This window comes from Dendrobium catenatum, unplaced genomic scaffold, assembly GCF_001605985.2.
Source record: "Dendrobium catenatum unplaced genomic scaffold, ASM160598v2 fragScaff_scaffold_9, whole genome shotgun sequence".
NCBI lineage: Eukaryota > Viridiplantae > Streptophyta > Magnoliopsida > Asparagales > Orchidaceae > Dendrobium > Dendrobium catenatum.
Window position 1 is genome coordinate 3,133,412 of NW_021318471.1, and position 15,541 is coordinate 3,148,952.

General features: G+C 36.9%; 1 protein-coding gene across 2 annotated transcripts in view; it reads left to right on the top strand.

Annotated features, from left to right (window-relative positions):
- LOC110110261 (calcineurin B-like protein 9) overlaps positions 1 to 13,545 on the top strand; it is a 23,123-nt gene extending 9,578 nt beyond the window's left edge. For both annotated transcript variants that reach the window (XM_020841649.2, XM_020841650.2), the window contains 5 exons: positions 10,412 to 10,520; positions 10,615 to 10,667; positions 11,330 to 11,410; positions 11,492 to 11,604; positions 13,350 to 13,545. In XM_020841649.2, the coding sequence (XP_020697308.1) occupies positions 10,412 to 10,520; positions 10,615 to 10,667; positions 11,330 to 11,410; positions 11,492 to 11,604; positions 13,350 to 13,404 (411 nt within the window). In that variant the 3' untranslated portion in view covers positions 13,405 to 13,545. The remainder of the gene's footprint in view (positions 1 to 10,411; positions 10,521 to 10,614; positions 10,668 to 11,329; positions 11,411 to 11,491; positions 11,605 to 13,349) is intronic.
- The last annotated feature ends 1,996 nt before the right edge of the window (positions 13,546 to 15,541 follow it).

The window sequence follows — 15,541 nt, forward strand, 5'->3', positions numbered from 1 at the left end:
ATGCTGGTATGAGCCACGCATGTTGATTCAGCCCTTCGGACCTTTCTTCCTTTTGGATAGGATTTCCTAGTCTATACCATTATGCTAATCCCAATTTGGAAAAGATAATGTATGATCCTTAATCGAGAGTTTTCTCGGGCTCCGGCCCGGGATGTAATTAACCACGGGGGCTTGTGCCCGTGGGAAACTTGGCCCCGCAATCTACTTTACCCCACTCGATCTCTCGTATCGAGTGGGGGAAACCCGTGACTAGGTCGTGTATATTGCTACCCATCGGGGATGTGTTGGTGAAAGCCTCTATCCCCAATGGTTAGTCATATGCACAATCCAATCTGTCCTTCCATCGACCCATTCGTGTCGAGCGTAGAGGCCTACGATCGTTTTGTCCTACGGGATAGTGCGGCCGTACCCTCTGCGTTCGTACCCCACGAGCGGTGCTCTTTCGGAGGTCCACAATCGATACAAGGAGACCTACTCTCATAAGTAGTCATCAAAACCTATGAAGCACTTGAAGAATCTGTTTCCAACAATGCTCGCAAGTATTAAGAGGAAATCTAAAGTTATATTAAATTATTGAATTAAAATTGTATGTATTAGGGGTCATATTTTGATGTAAGACAAACATGCGAAGAGTTGCTTTGGGATTGTAACAATAAAGATTGAATTTGCGCATTGCTAATTAGTAACTCATGTTTCAATCAAGTTAAATTCTTAGAACTTTTCGTTGGAAGATTAGATAATGGTAAGCCGTTACAAGAGGTTAGCAAGACAATTGCAATAACAACAAAAATTAAATAGTAGTACTAATGGCAAGTAATCAAGAATCCACAGCGTAACATCAAGATATGGTCACTTAGAGTTCATACTCACTCAATCACTCTTAGGCTTTAGCGGATGAAGAAGAAGCATACGATGAGAAAAACTGCCACTAGGAAGATGGTACCGAAGGTCTTTATTGATGGAGAGGTAGCCACGAACGTAGAAGGGGTAGATCTCCCAATAAGAAGCCAAGGCGTCTTAGGTTTTTGGATATCGATCGTCTCTGCTAAGCAATAGAGGATGCGCTTGACATATCTTTCCACCGTTTCGTCGTATTCCCAGTCAGGCTCGTAGAAGGGGGAGAGGAGGAAGTCGATTTCCCCTCGGTCGTTGTAAGCAAAACCGTGATCGACCTTAGGATCGGCCAAGCACCATAAGCATGAGGAGGAGAGAACACAAGGAGGAAGACAAAAAGAGAGAAAAGGGTGGTGGAGAGGGAGGCCGGCGGCTTGAATAGGAGGGAGAGGGGTGGGGACGGCTTGGAGAGGTGGGGAGGAGGCTAGGTTTTGCAAGAGCTTAGATTAGGTTAGGGTGGAGGTGTGGTTTAATCTAAATCTGAAATTAATCTCAGATTTTGAATAAATTTGGAGGGAAATAAGGATTTCAAATTAATTATAATTAAGGCATTGATTGAGGATTAATGGGGGGAAGCCATAGATGGGGCCGGCAACATGGAGAGAGAGGGAGGAGGGGATTATGGGGAATTAAGTGCTTCCAAATGAGCTTGGACAATTAGGAGGGAAAATAATGAGTCCTCAAATTAAATTTCGTTTGGATTTCGAATTTGAAAACTTTCCTTATTTATATTTCGCAAATAAGGAAAGTTTTTGAATTTCAAAATATGAATTTCAAAATTTACCAATTCCTTCCTTTAATTCTAGATCTAAATTAAGGACTCATTATGATGATTGAAATCATCATAATGGTTTGGCTAATGAGGATGGGGCCGGCGGTCCAAGGGTCTACGATTCCGTCGTCGGTACTTAAAGCGTCAAAAGTAAAGACGCAGAATCGTAGCCGTCGATCTACGATTCCGTCGCCGGTACACGTGTCTGAATCTCTGAGCGATGTCCTCATCATATTTATCACCCGAAAAGATCTAAATATAGTAATTTTTCTATAATACAATAAATTAAGATACTGTCAAAAACCACAAGTCTTCAAACTATTCCAAGCAAAAAGAACTCTAAATTTTTCTAGAACAGGCAAAAATCATTTGTACTATGTAGCACTCAAAGAATGTTTCCAACAATGCTCGCATGTGTTGAGAGAAAATCTTAAGTTTTATTGAACTACTAAATTAGTATTGCATGTATTAGTGGTCCTATTTATAACCCCCTAAGATCAAATATAGTAATTTTTCTAGAATACATTCAGATACAGTCAAAATCTACAAGTTTTCAAAATTTCCCAAGCAAAAATAACTCTCAATTTTTTAAAACATGCAAAAATCATTTGTCCTACATTAAAGGGATGAAGAAACCAAAGAAGGATCATTGATGGAAAGCGATCGCACATATTCTACATTCCAAGAAAAAGATGCCACACCGTGAAAGGTGTTTTGATTGCTACAATCTTGGAAGGACAAATAAGATCTTTTTGTTAAAATCTCAAGAGAACAAAAGGAAGCCATTTATTGCTATAGTTTGGAGAGAACATAAGGAAGCTATGATTGTCACAATCTCAGGAGCCATTAAAGGAAGTTATTGAAGGAAGAATAGCCAACTTATTACATCCTCGATGATGATCACTACATTAATTTTCGTAGTGAAGGATTTCACATCAATCTTTCATCTTGGGATATTTTGGCTCAAACATTGAGTATTGGATAATTGTCATTGAAATATGGGAAACACTATTATACTCTTGCAAGTTAATCCATGAATTATCATATACAAGCATGTCATCCTATGACACAATAAACATGTGGTATCTTGGGCTGCTAGTTTAGCTTGGAGATTGAATATCACTCAAAATTGAATCATTTTTTCTCAAGTCGAACTTGGCAAAAAGCAAGTGAGCCAAGCCATAAGCCAGATGTTTGGATCATACTTTTCTTCAATACAATTTCTTGCCATATGTGAATCTGCTTGATAAGGTTCGAAATTGGAATGATAATATATATTTTAAATAAAATGTATTATTAATTTACATATAACTATTCTTAGTCATATTTAGACAAATGTCATTATTAGTCCATGTGATGAGTCACATGCGTGGCTTATCACTTGCGATGTTCAACTGATCGGTTTTGAAACTTTAAATCTTCAACTTTTTTTTAGTTGTTTGATCATTGATCTACGACCCTAATAAAAAAGTTTAAAATGCTATCCTATTAAAAAAAACTAAAATAATGTAGCCTAAACCATTTCCCATTTCTCTTTGTTATCCTATGAGTCTTAGACATTCCAAAACTCCTCTAATTAGTATACCAAGGTAGGAACGGAGTAGCATGCCATAAAGAGAATTATTGGGAAAATAGTAAACACAAACATGGGGAAATAAACATAATATTATTCTCCTTTTAATGGAAATAAGTAACTAGGAAATCATGATCTTTGATTTAGTTTGTGTTTATTTTTCCTTGAATTAACTAGATGACAACAGCTCGCAGAGTCCGTGGAATTATATTTGGGACCAACTGCTTTATTCTCATTACTGGTGGGACCAATTGTGCTATGTCCTCATCTAGAATTGATTCTTGATTTGTAGCATCTCTCTTGCTCCTTGATCATTTTCTACCTCCTTATAATCTTCTAGAAATTGTTTTTTGATTTTTAGTAGCTTCCTTAACTCCTTGCTTGTTGTTTACCTCATAAACTTGCAAAATTGATTCCTAATGTATAGCTGTGATAACTCCTTCCAAGTATTTGCAAAACAACTATCAACTATTATGTAGGATCCCAACATTATTTTATAATTTAGTTGAGGGTTGGCCATAAGCTTGAATGAGTTTAGAAATTTTCTCTTCCTTTTAAGTTGGAAATATATCAATCATTCTTATGGTCGACCGGTCCAACCAGTCCATACAAAGCCGGCCCAACCAAAGCATAGGCTATTTGGGATCTCCTTTTGGATTGTATGCTTTAAGGGGAAAATTTTTTGAGGGTTAGGGATCACTTGTTTTACTGAAATTTGAGTTTTCTTAGGATGTTTGGTCTCTAGTTGACGACTAAATATTTGGGAGAGCCGGATCCTACTCTCCAATTAAGGATTCTATAGTATCTTGCTTTTATTTGCATCATCTTTAAATAAAAATTCTTTGTGAGCATTCTTCTTCCCAATTTTTTATGTTTCGTTTGCTGATTTTGTGTAAAGTGCATCTGTTTTCTAACAAATTGGTGTCATAGCACATCCATTCATGGTACCTATGGCTGGGAGGAAGATGGAAGTATTGGAAAGAGATGTTGGTCAATTAAAGTCAGATTTTGTGGAGAAGATTTCTGAATTTGAAAATCAATTTTCAGTTATCCATGAAAAGATGAATGGGAAGTTCGCCATCGTGGAATAATTGTTGAAAGAGTTGCTTGAGGCCCAACCTAAGATGACGTCATCAGAGACGAGGGGAGCCACTGATGGTCAAGGAAGTGGTGGAAATCCGAATCTGATAAGGTGAGGGGAAAGTCAATAGGCAGAGGATTTGTAGGGAGTGGATGGGATGCCTCTCCTAGATCCTATTTCTAGGGAGGGGAGTATGAGCAGAGGGGGGTTGATTTTGCAAGAAGAGGGGCCGATTAAGAGCAACGAGGTGCTGAGTTTGAAAAAAAAGGAGGGATTTTGAAGAAGGGTTTGGGTACGAGGGCAAAATGGAGGATCAGGACATTTGGGGGGGGGGGGGGTTCCAATTGTGGGGGGGGGGGGGGGTTCCAAACCCCTGGGGAATGAGTGGCTATAGAGGATTTAGAGGGAAAGGAGGAGATCCCAGTGTAAGAAAGTTGATGGTGCCTATCTTTGAGGGAGAGGATGCACATAGATGAATTTACAAGATGGAGACGTATTTGCCGTCAATGGGCCGGCGGAGGAGGAGAGGCTGATGGTAGCTGGCTTATGTTTGGCAGGGAAGACCTTGCCTTGGCTTAGTACCAATAGAGAGACATGAGACGGCCCATACGGAGTTGGAGAAAGTTCAAGGACGGCTTGTTGGAATGTTTCTGAACTAGCAGGGGAGGGGACTTCTATGAGTAGTTTTTCGCCCTAATGTAGGAAAGCTAAGTGGTAGAGTATCATAAGAGGTTTGAGTACCTTGCTGGCCGACTGAACTGGCTTTCTGAGACTGTGCTAGAGGAAAACTTCATGAAAGGTCTCAAACTAGAGTCCGGACGGTAATTAAAGTGATGTGGCCTCGTGACTTGGGAGAGGTTATGGAGCTTGCACAGTTACTATAGAACCATAAGAACCTGGAGAGGGGTGCCTGACTGGAACTCTATCCGTCTGTCATGTCTGGGTCTGACTGATCCATACAGAAAAATCCAGAAAATCCGAAAAACTATCACAAAAACAACACAATAAAAAGCCGAACAAACAACAATTTCAAATCCAACTAGGTCGTAAACTAATTGGGGGTGAAATTAGTGGACACAAGGTGTTATGGAGTGATGATGGGCGCTAAAAAGGTGAAGACAAGTAAAGGAGTGTGAAGGGGAGTGTTTCTGACCATACGGGCGGTCCAAGTGAAGAGGACTTCCTTCCATTGGAATTGAGGATAACTGATGCCAACTTGGGGATGAAATGGCTACAGTCCTTGGGATACCAAGGTTAATTGTGGAGCATTGATGATGAAACTATTGGTGGAGGAAAGAAAGGTGATGATTAGAGGTGATGTAGGGTTATCCAAAGCTATTATGTCACTTAAAATCATGGTGAGGACCATACAGGAGGTGGGAGGAGAATTTCTGGTGGAGTTGTAGAACTTAGAAGGGATCATATTATAGGAGGAGGGAGGCATACCTCCTTCAGTACAATCACTTATACAACAATTCAGTGAGATCTTTCAGACACTTCAAGGATTGCCACCACCAAGAGACCAAGAACACACCATCACTTTGAGGGAGAGTGTGTCACTAATTAGTGTCAGGCCATACTGTTATCCTCAAAGTCAAAAGGATGAGATTAAGAAGCTGATCAAAGAGATATTGGAGGTAGATATCATCAGGCCTAGTGTGAGCCCTTTTTTTATCCTAGTCTTACTGGTCAAGAAGGATGGGAGCTGGAGATTATTTGTTGACTATCGGGTCTTAAATTAGAAGATTGTGCCATACAAGTTTCCCATTCTGATGATAAATGAGCTGCTGGATGAGCTGTGTAGAGCAGTGGTGTTTATAAAGATATACTTGAAGTTTGGCTATCATTAGATTAGGATGAGAGAGAAGGATATTCCAAAGAATGCATTTAAGACTCATGAGGGACACTATGAGTTCCTGGTGATGCATTTTAGCCTCACCAATGTGCCCGCTACATTCTAGTCCCTCACAAACAGGGTGTTCTACCCATATTTAAGTAGATTCGTATTGGTTTTCATTGATGGCATCTTGGTTTACTGCAGTTCAGATGATGACCATTTAGAGCACTTGAGGGTGGTCTTAGAAGTGTTACAGAAGCACCAGCTTAGGGCCAACCCGAAAAAATATTGTTTTGCACAGGCTAGCAAGGAGTACTTGGGGCACATGATATCTCAAAAGGGGGTGGTTATTGACAGGCCAAGATTCAACAGCCAAGATTGAGGCAATGCTGAAATGGCCTCTACCTAAGAATTTGAGGGAGCTGAGGGGTTTCCTAGAATTCATTGAATACTACAGGAGATATATGATGGGATACAACACCATAGCCTAGCCATTGAAAGAGTAGCTGAAGAAGGATAGTTTCTTATAGGGAGAGGTGTCTACTTAGGCCTTTGAGAGATTAAAGAAGACCATAACCACAGTACCAGTCCGGGACCTACCAGATTTTAGTCAGATTTTTGTGGTACTGATGCGTCAAGGTATGGATTAGGGGTAGTGCTCATGCAAAATCAAAGGCTCATAGCTTACTTCAGATTCATGTTTATAACTAAAACCAAGCTGAAGTCTGTCTACAATAAGGAGTTGATGGCAATAGTGTTAGCTATTCATAAATGGTGGCCTTACTTATTTGGTCGACATTTCATCGTCAGTACCAAAGAAGCTTGAAGTACCTGTTAGAGCAAAATGGTTACCGAGGTGTATTAGGGTAGCTTCCAAAGTTGTTGGGCTACAACTTTGAGAACCAATATAGGTCAGGGTTAGAGAACAAGGTGGCGAATGCCTTATCCAGGTGTGTGGGAGAGCTCATAGAGTTAGCCATATATATACCATTGATGTTGGATTGGGGGGCTATTAAAGAGGAGAGTGTGTAGGATATGTAGTTGAGGAGGATCAGAGCAAATCTACTGAATGATGAGAATAGCCAACTTGGTTATTCCCTAGAGGGGGAGAGACTACTATACCATGGGAGGTTTGTGTTGCCTCTGACTTCAGTCCATATTCACATCCACTGTAGGAGTTTCAAGGGAGCTTTGTGGGGGGTTATTCTGGTGTGCAGAAGATATATAGGAGATTGGCGGCAGAGTTGTATTGGAAGGGGATGCACAAAGATGTGGAAGGGATAGTGGCAAGATGTGAGGTATGCTAGTGGAACAAGTACATGGCCATGGCTCTAGAGGGATTACTTCAACCTCTTATTCTACCAAACAAGGTGTGGGAGGAGGTCATCCTAGACTTTATAAATGCATTTCCTTAATCTGAGGGTTTACAGTGATTCTAGTGGTAATTGACAGGTTGAGCAAGTATAGCCACTTCATTCCCCTACAACATCCCTATATGATAGTGACAGTGGCAGCGACATTCATCAGGGAGCTGGTTAAACTACATGAGATACCAGAATCTATAGTGTCCAACCGTGATAATGTATTCCTTAGTTACTTTTGGAGTGAGTTATTCAGGTTGCAGGGGATAGTACTGAAGAGGAGCACCACTTACCACCCTTGGACAGATGAGTAAATGGAGGCGGTTAATAGGAACTTGGAGACTCCTATGATGTTTCGCTTCAGAGACACCTCAATTTTGGGCCAAGTGGCTATCATGGGCAGAGTACTGGTATAGCACTTTGAATCTTTCGATGTCCCAGATGGCTCTTTTTAAAGTGTTGTATGGAAGGGATCCACCTCACCTAGTGCAATATGGACAAAGTAGCACACTAGTTTTTTTGTGGAATAATACTTGAAGGAGTGAGGATAAGGTGTTGGAGGAATTAAAAAGGTATCTACTGAGGGCTCAACAGATCATGAAGAAGCAGAAGAATAGTCATAGGAAGGACATCTGGTTTGAGGTTGGAGAGAGGGTATATTTGAAGTTTTTTCCATAGAGATAGGGGATAGTAGCAAACAGAAGAAAGGAAAAGCTGGCATCAAGGTACTTTGTCCCGTATGAGATATTGGAGAGGATTGAAGTTGTGGCTTATCGATTGAGGTTACCCCGACCATTGCAATACACCCAATATTCCACATCTCCTAGTTGAGAAGAGCTATTGAGGATCATGCAGCTATTTCTGAGTTATCAGTAACACTGACAAAGGATCTAGAGATGGTGTTAGAACCACTAGAGTTGAAAGGAGTTCGACCGGGGCGAAGGAAGGATCAAGGAAGTGCTGATCAAATGGAAGAACCTACCTGACTGTGATGCCACTTGGGAGTCAAACGAGAGGGTGAAGAATTAGTTTTCATCTTTCCACCTTGAGGACAAGGTGGGTCTTAGAGGAGGCAGGGGGGGGGGGGGGGGTGGCGCATTATTGAACCGAGGTGGCGCATTATTGAACCGATCCATATGAGACCTGCCCAAGTCTATTGGAGGCGGAACAGGAGTTCCACCCTCGTGACTGCTGCTCCCCTCTGTAATCATTTGAATTGATGTTTTTAATGCGATTTAGGAAGGAAATTTCGAGGGGGGTGAGGGGGGCTGTTTTGGGATTTCCTTTTGGATTGTATGCTTTAAGGGGGAAATTTCTGAGGGTTAGGGATCATTTGTTTCACTGAAATTTGAGTTTTCTTAGGATGTTTGGGCTCTAGTAGACGACTAGAGATTTGGGAGAGCCGGATCCTCCTCTCTAATTGAGGGTTCTATTGTATTCTTGCTATTCTTTGCATCTTCTTTCAATAAAAATGATTTGTGAGCATTCTTCTTCTCAATTTCTTGTGTTTCGTCTGCTGATTTTGCGTGATGTGCTTCTATTTCCTAGCAAATTTGCATCTATTTCCTAACATCTTGCCTTACAAATAAGCCTCTGGTTAGGGGCAATCTCTTTTTATTGGATATGATGAAAAATATACTCATTCTTGATGAGTTTGTGTAAAGAATTTGCCCACACAGGTCTTCGCCCTGTCGCCCTTAGAAAACTTGCTTTCCCATAGCAGTTTTCTACAATCAAGTTCATTTGCTTCTCTAAAATATAAAAAAGTTATAGTAACCCCCCCTCCCACCTACCCACCCAAAAAAAAAAATCAAAACTATCAACTCTAGACTAATGGTAGCATTAAATCATTACTATTGTAAGCAAGGGATTTAGAGCACCGATAAGAATCCTCAAACCTATTTACAAAATTATCATAAAATAATGATTTAATGCTAGAGAAATAGAAGCACTTCACGCAAAATCAGGGGGTAATTAACTGATTCTTGCACCGATAAGAATCCTCAAACCTATTTACAAAATTATCATAAAATAAAGGTAAACTCTCTGTATGGTATTTTATCTGATATATAATTTGACTTTCTAAAATCTTTACTCGTAAAAGAGTTGAGCATGAATTTTTAGAGCCCACAAAATTGTCTTGAATGATGTAGAACAATGTAGGGTATTTAAGAGTTTTTATTGCAAATCTAACCTGTAATGTAGACATCAATGCAACAAATACATGCAGTAATTTATAAGACAGCCATTAATCTAGTGCATCCATGTATTACTTTTGCTGGAAATTAAAAATATGATAGTTCAATTCAGATGAAAGATCTATGGCATTCTACTAGAAATAATGACTAGAAAATAAAGTTCAAAAGAGTCGGCACACAACCAAAATTTCAAGCAACTAAAAGAAATTCAAATTATTGCAAATCTAACTTACACAATTATCACCTTCAATAGTAAAAAATGTAGGAAATAATGAAGGAAAAAAAAATGATAAGCAAGCCCATACTTGTATGAGGGGATAGTCTCTCAAATTCCAAATCTCACACTTGATTGATGAGTTGAAACCCAAAAGAAGGATTTGCACATCCCAAGCGAAATTTTATACGTAACAGAATAATTTTCTTACATGCCTTATATCCCTATTTTTAATTATGAAGTAAAACTCAAAAAGCGGACCATTGAAAGAAGGAACCGACTTTAACAATAAAGAATTTTAGGAAGACACTAAAATAGCTGCAGGCCTGCTGAAAAAGCCGCAACTGAAAAAAAAAATTCCATTTGAAGGAAGCCACAAGGAACACAAGCGCTAGTTACATTTTGCATGCACACAAAGACGCCAGCATCACCCGGAAGGGTAAGATTCTCTTACAATGATTTTTTTGTTCATCTTCTGTAGGTTTTTGATCTTTTTGATGAGAAGAAAAATGGTGTTATTGAGTTTGAAGAGTTCATTCATGCACTAAGCGTCTTCCATCCTTATGCTCCTCTGGAGGACAAAATGAACTGTAAGAACTGGCGGTGAAAAACTTTTTTTTCCTTGTCAATGTGACAAGCTGACCGTCTTAAGTGTGCCTGTTATTATCTTTCTTTTTCTTGCAGTTGCATTCAGATTATATGACTTGAGATCAACAGGTTATATTGAGCGAGAAGAGGTATGTTTCTCAAACGTGTTTTTGATTATTCACATATTTGGTGATTCATCCCTACCCATTGTTTAGCCTGAGTTGTCCAAAATGAAATTACTAAAGCTATTGAACGTTTCTTAGTTTTGTGTTAATCAACCTAAATCTCAAATCTAAATGCATTTATCTGTTAGTATGCTTCATATATGGTAGCCTTTTATCTTCAGTACATTGCTTCTTTTTCAAGCACTGGAGATGCATGTGATTATCATTATTGAAAAAAGCATAGGAGAAGAATGCTATTTTTTTTCTTATTCCATCAAGCGGAAGGGTACTTATTTTACAGGAGATACATAGTTCGATTAATGAGCCTAGAATAAAAAGTACAATCAGAATGGAATCAAGCCATAATCGGCCCTACGAAGGAGAAAAATATGAAAACTCAAAACCAGACCACCAAAGAAACCCAAACCTCCGCTCATGGCCTTGTATGTTATCGGGACTCTTGAGTAAATAGTCTAACTTCTGATAAATTATTCTGTACATGTTACTAAAAATGATATGGCCTCTGCTGCATTATGATGTTCTTCTTCGCTTCTATTCTATAATCCTTTATCGTGCCACAAACAATTGCACGATTTTGCTTTCTGCATATAAAGAATTACAATGTCTCGCCTTTTTGCCTCTTGCAGGTTAAACAGATGGTTGTTGCTATCTTGACAGAGTCTGACTTGAAGCTTCCAGATGAACTTCTTGAAGCCATAATTGATAAGGCCTGCTTCCAATTATATACAATTCATGTCTCGCTCTTTACATTCTGAAATTTCTAATGTTGACTCTACGTTTATGTGCAGACATTTGAAGATGCTGATGCTGATAGGGATGACAAAATTAGCAGAGATGAGTGGAAGGATTTTGTTAGTCGACACCCTTCACTTTTGAAGAATATGACTCTTCCCCATTTGAAGTATGCTTTTCAAGTCTTATCTTTTATTTTAAAGTGTGCTCTAGATTTTCTGGCTTTCTACTTTATATGCTCTTACCCCCCTTAGGTGGTTGTATCACATGCACTGGTTTTCATCCTTAGTTTAGGGTTAATGGCTGACTAGTAATCACTCACATCTCATCAAAATAGAAAATATGTTATCTTGAGTTACTGTACCTATAATAGATATAATTTATGGTTTTGCATCATGTTAAGCTCAAAAGAGAAATTATTTATGATATTCATTGAGAACTAAGATGTTACAACAAAAAAGTCCATTGATTGTGAAAATTTCCCCTTCAGCGAAGAATTCCCATCAAGATAATTCCTCGCATCTGGTTTGGTGTTGATGGATTTTACCCTGATGACCAGTCACATTGACAGTACCATTCACATTTACAGTTAGGTAGCCGGTTTTGTCTTTCTGTGGGGATTGTTTAGGATATAGAAAGCTGAATCTCGCTAATTATTTTTGTCCAAAGTCCTTTCTAGGCTTAATCTTTTTGCTTGTAATCCTTCTTGCATATGAAAATCAAGTCTAAGGCCACGTTTGGCCGTGTTGTTTAATGCTGTGCTGTACCTGTATTTGTCAAATGAGGCGGATGATTATTGATGAAAACTGCTGTTAAGGTTGCTTTTTGAACTGAAATTCCATGAATTGATTTAATAACCAAGTGAATATGATTGATTATTAATAAATAACATCAATTATATTTGTTGTAAAGCAATCAAAACTTGAATACTGATTAATATTAGAGTAATTTATACGTAATAATTAGCAATTTTTAAATTAAGAAAGAAATTTTATTCCATACGTCCATCAGAAGTAGCTAACATGATAATTGAAAATAGAATGTAGAATAGTTGTTTTTTTCCTATGATTAAAATAGAGAAGGGGTACTTTTGTCTTAAGAAAATTTAACACTGTTTTGAATAAAATTAATTTTTTTAGAAAGCGTTCTTGTATAGCTTTTCAAAACCCCCATTTTTTAGCTTTGTACAGTTGGATTTTTCCACATAGAAGTTGTGATTTCTACCGAACCCTTACAAAGTTGCTTTTGCTATCTTAAAACTCATCATGAATTAATAGAAAACATTGCTAAACGAGACTTGATAACTAGCTAAATATTCCAAGACAAGTTTCCAAACTACCAATCTATTAATCGTAAATAAAAATGACTTCAAATAAGAATGTCATTCAAGGTTTATAGATCATTTGCATGGTTCTATTATCATGAAATTTTAATCTGATTGCAGAACAAATCTCAAGTTGAATGACAGTTTCTTTACTATATTTCATGAAATCAACCAGCACCCAGACTAACTCATAAAATTAGTTTTTTTTTTCCCTTTATTTGCCCTGTTATCCTTAAATTTTATATTACATCAACATTTTGGATGTTTAACGCAGCACTGCACCTTATGAAGTTCCCATTAATATTGTTATTCATCTGCATGCAACTAGTTAAGGACTACATCCAGTTCTTTCTCGCTGTAATTTTTGATTTCTTCTAATCCTGTTGTTTTTATTTTTGTTGTTACTTATATTTTCCTTTATAAGATTCATTCCAAGATAAATTTTCCAGCTGATGTTTCAGGAAACAACAAAATGGATGAGATAGGCCACAAGTAATTTGATTGTGGAAATTCTGTCATTCAGAATACTGAATAAGCATTAAAATGTTAATAATATACTCTAAAGGATAATATCTGTTCATTACTTCCAGGGACTTGACAAAAGCATTCCCAAGTTTTGTGTTCAACACTGAAGTTGAGGATTAGGAAACATTGACAGTTTAGCTAAAACTATGGAGCTTCAGAAGTGATCCTCTGTTTGTACAAAATGTGCCAAGTGCTCTGTAATTATGAATTTAAAACTCTTTGGAAATGTCAGTAAATGTATCATTTTCCTCCATTGCTCTATTTTTTGTCATTAATGTTATCATATGCGATATGTATTGTATAATATAGTATAGTAATAGTATATTATGGTTATAGTATAGTTGTAGTATAACTAAGTATAGTAATTGTAAAAAAAAAAAAAAAAAAAGTATAGTAATTGTATAATATGGTTATAGTATACTTTAGTTTAGTATAGTATAGTGTAATATGATATAATACATTTACATTATAGTATTCTATTGTATTGTTATAGTATAGTGTAGTTGTAGTATAATAGAGTAAAGTTATTGTATATTTGTACTGGAGTGTAATATAAATGTAGTATAGTTTTAGTGTATATAGTTTTAGTATAATATAATATAGTATAATTTTAGTATAGTATAGTTGTAAGATAATATAAATATAGTATAGTATAATATAGTTTAGCATAATTATAGTATAGTATAGTATAGTATGGTATAGTATATGTATTATATAGTATTGTTATAATATAGTTGTGGTATTGTATAGTCTAGTATTAGTATTAGTATAGTTATATTATAGTTTCGTTGTAAGATTTATGAACCTTTTTGAGAGAGTATTCTTCTTTAGAAGGCATCCCTTGAGTTTGCCGTCTATGAGTACATCTAACCACCATTTTACAGAGAAATTTCTCACTAAACATTTTAAGTTTAATGAGTCTTGATTAACTTCGACATTCCAAGTCCATATCCATGAAATTTGCCCTTGAGCGAAGAAATAAAATTATTTCATTCCTATAATATCTTCAGGCGCAAATTTTTGAAGATGTGGCGAGGTGTCTACCCATTGGGTATAAATTTGTTGAATTGTTGGTGGGAGAATGGTATAGTAGTAGCACCTTTATGTTACCACCATTAATAAAACCAATGAGGAACTAGATTCTCTATTATTTATGGATTTAGAATAAAATAAACATCCAGGAATGGTTCTTTTGAGCATAGAATAAGTATAAAAATGGATTTATAATGGTATAGTAGCACCTTTATGTTACCACCATTAAAAAAATTTCTTTGGAAATTCTTGATGTTGAGCCTTTTTAGTCTGTTTGAATGGCGCGCGCTCGTGGCTTTTCACAAGGCCATCCTCGTCCTCTAGTAGGTGGTATTGCCTCCTTACCTTCTATTAATAGGAGTGTCCTAGAAATCTTATTTCGGTTTGAAATAATTTAATTTTAGGTTCATATATGACTAAACCATTTTTCTATGCAAGCCCTTTAAAAGTTTTTAAATGCTTGAAATGTTCTTCTATATTTTTAGAAAATATAATAACGTCATCAATACATGCATTGATATATTTATTATATGTATTAAATAATTCATTCATTATATTCTAAAATTCATAATGTGCGTTCTTTAAGCCAAATGGCGTAACATTCCATTTGTATTGTCCACATGAGATAGTAAAAGCTGTTTTATAACGGTATTCTTTGACGATCTGGATCTTTTAGTATCTTGATTTTAAATCAAATTTAGAAAATAAATTAGCACTTGCTAGTATATCAAGCAAATCCCTTTTATTGGGAATAGGATAACGAATCCATTTAAGGCCTTTATTAAGGGATTCGTAATTTATTACTAATCATGATTTTTCTCTTGCTTGCTTTGTAGCATTCATAACATAGAATGTTGTACTGCTCCAAGGCGAGCTAGATTTTCTAATGATCTTCTTTTGAAGTAAATCATTCATTTCTTTTTGACAAAGATTTATAAAATCTTTATTCATTTGAGAATTACGTGCCTTCGTAGGTATTTGCATTTCATCAAATCTCTCAATATAAGGTAATTTGACACAATGAATTTTTTTGTTCCAAAAACTAATAGGATTGTCTCCACAAATTTGAGCTTTTATTTCGAGATAGTAATCAGAAATCTTCTTTTGGGTTTCTGGAAGTTGAATTTTTAATTTAATTCCTTTAGTAGTAATTTCCTAGTGAAGGAAATTGATATGTCATTGTTTTTTATTTAATTTATCCATCTCATTGAGAATTATCTCTTTT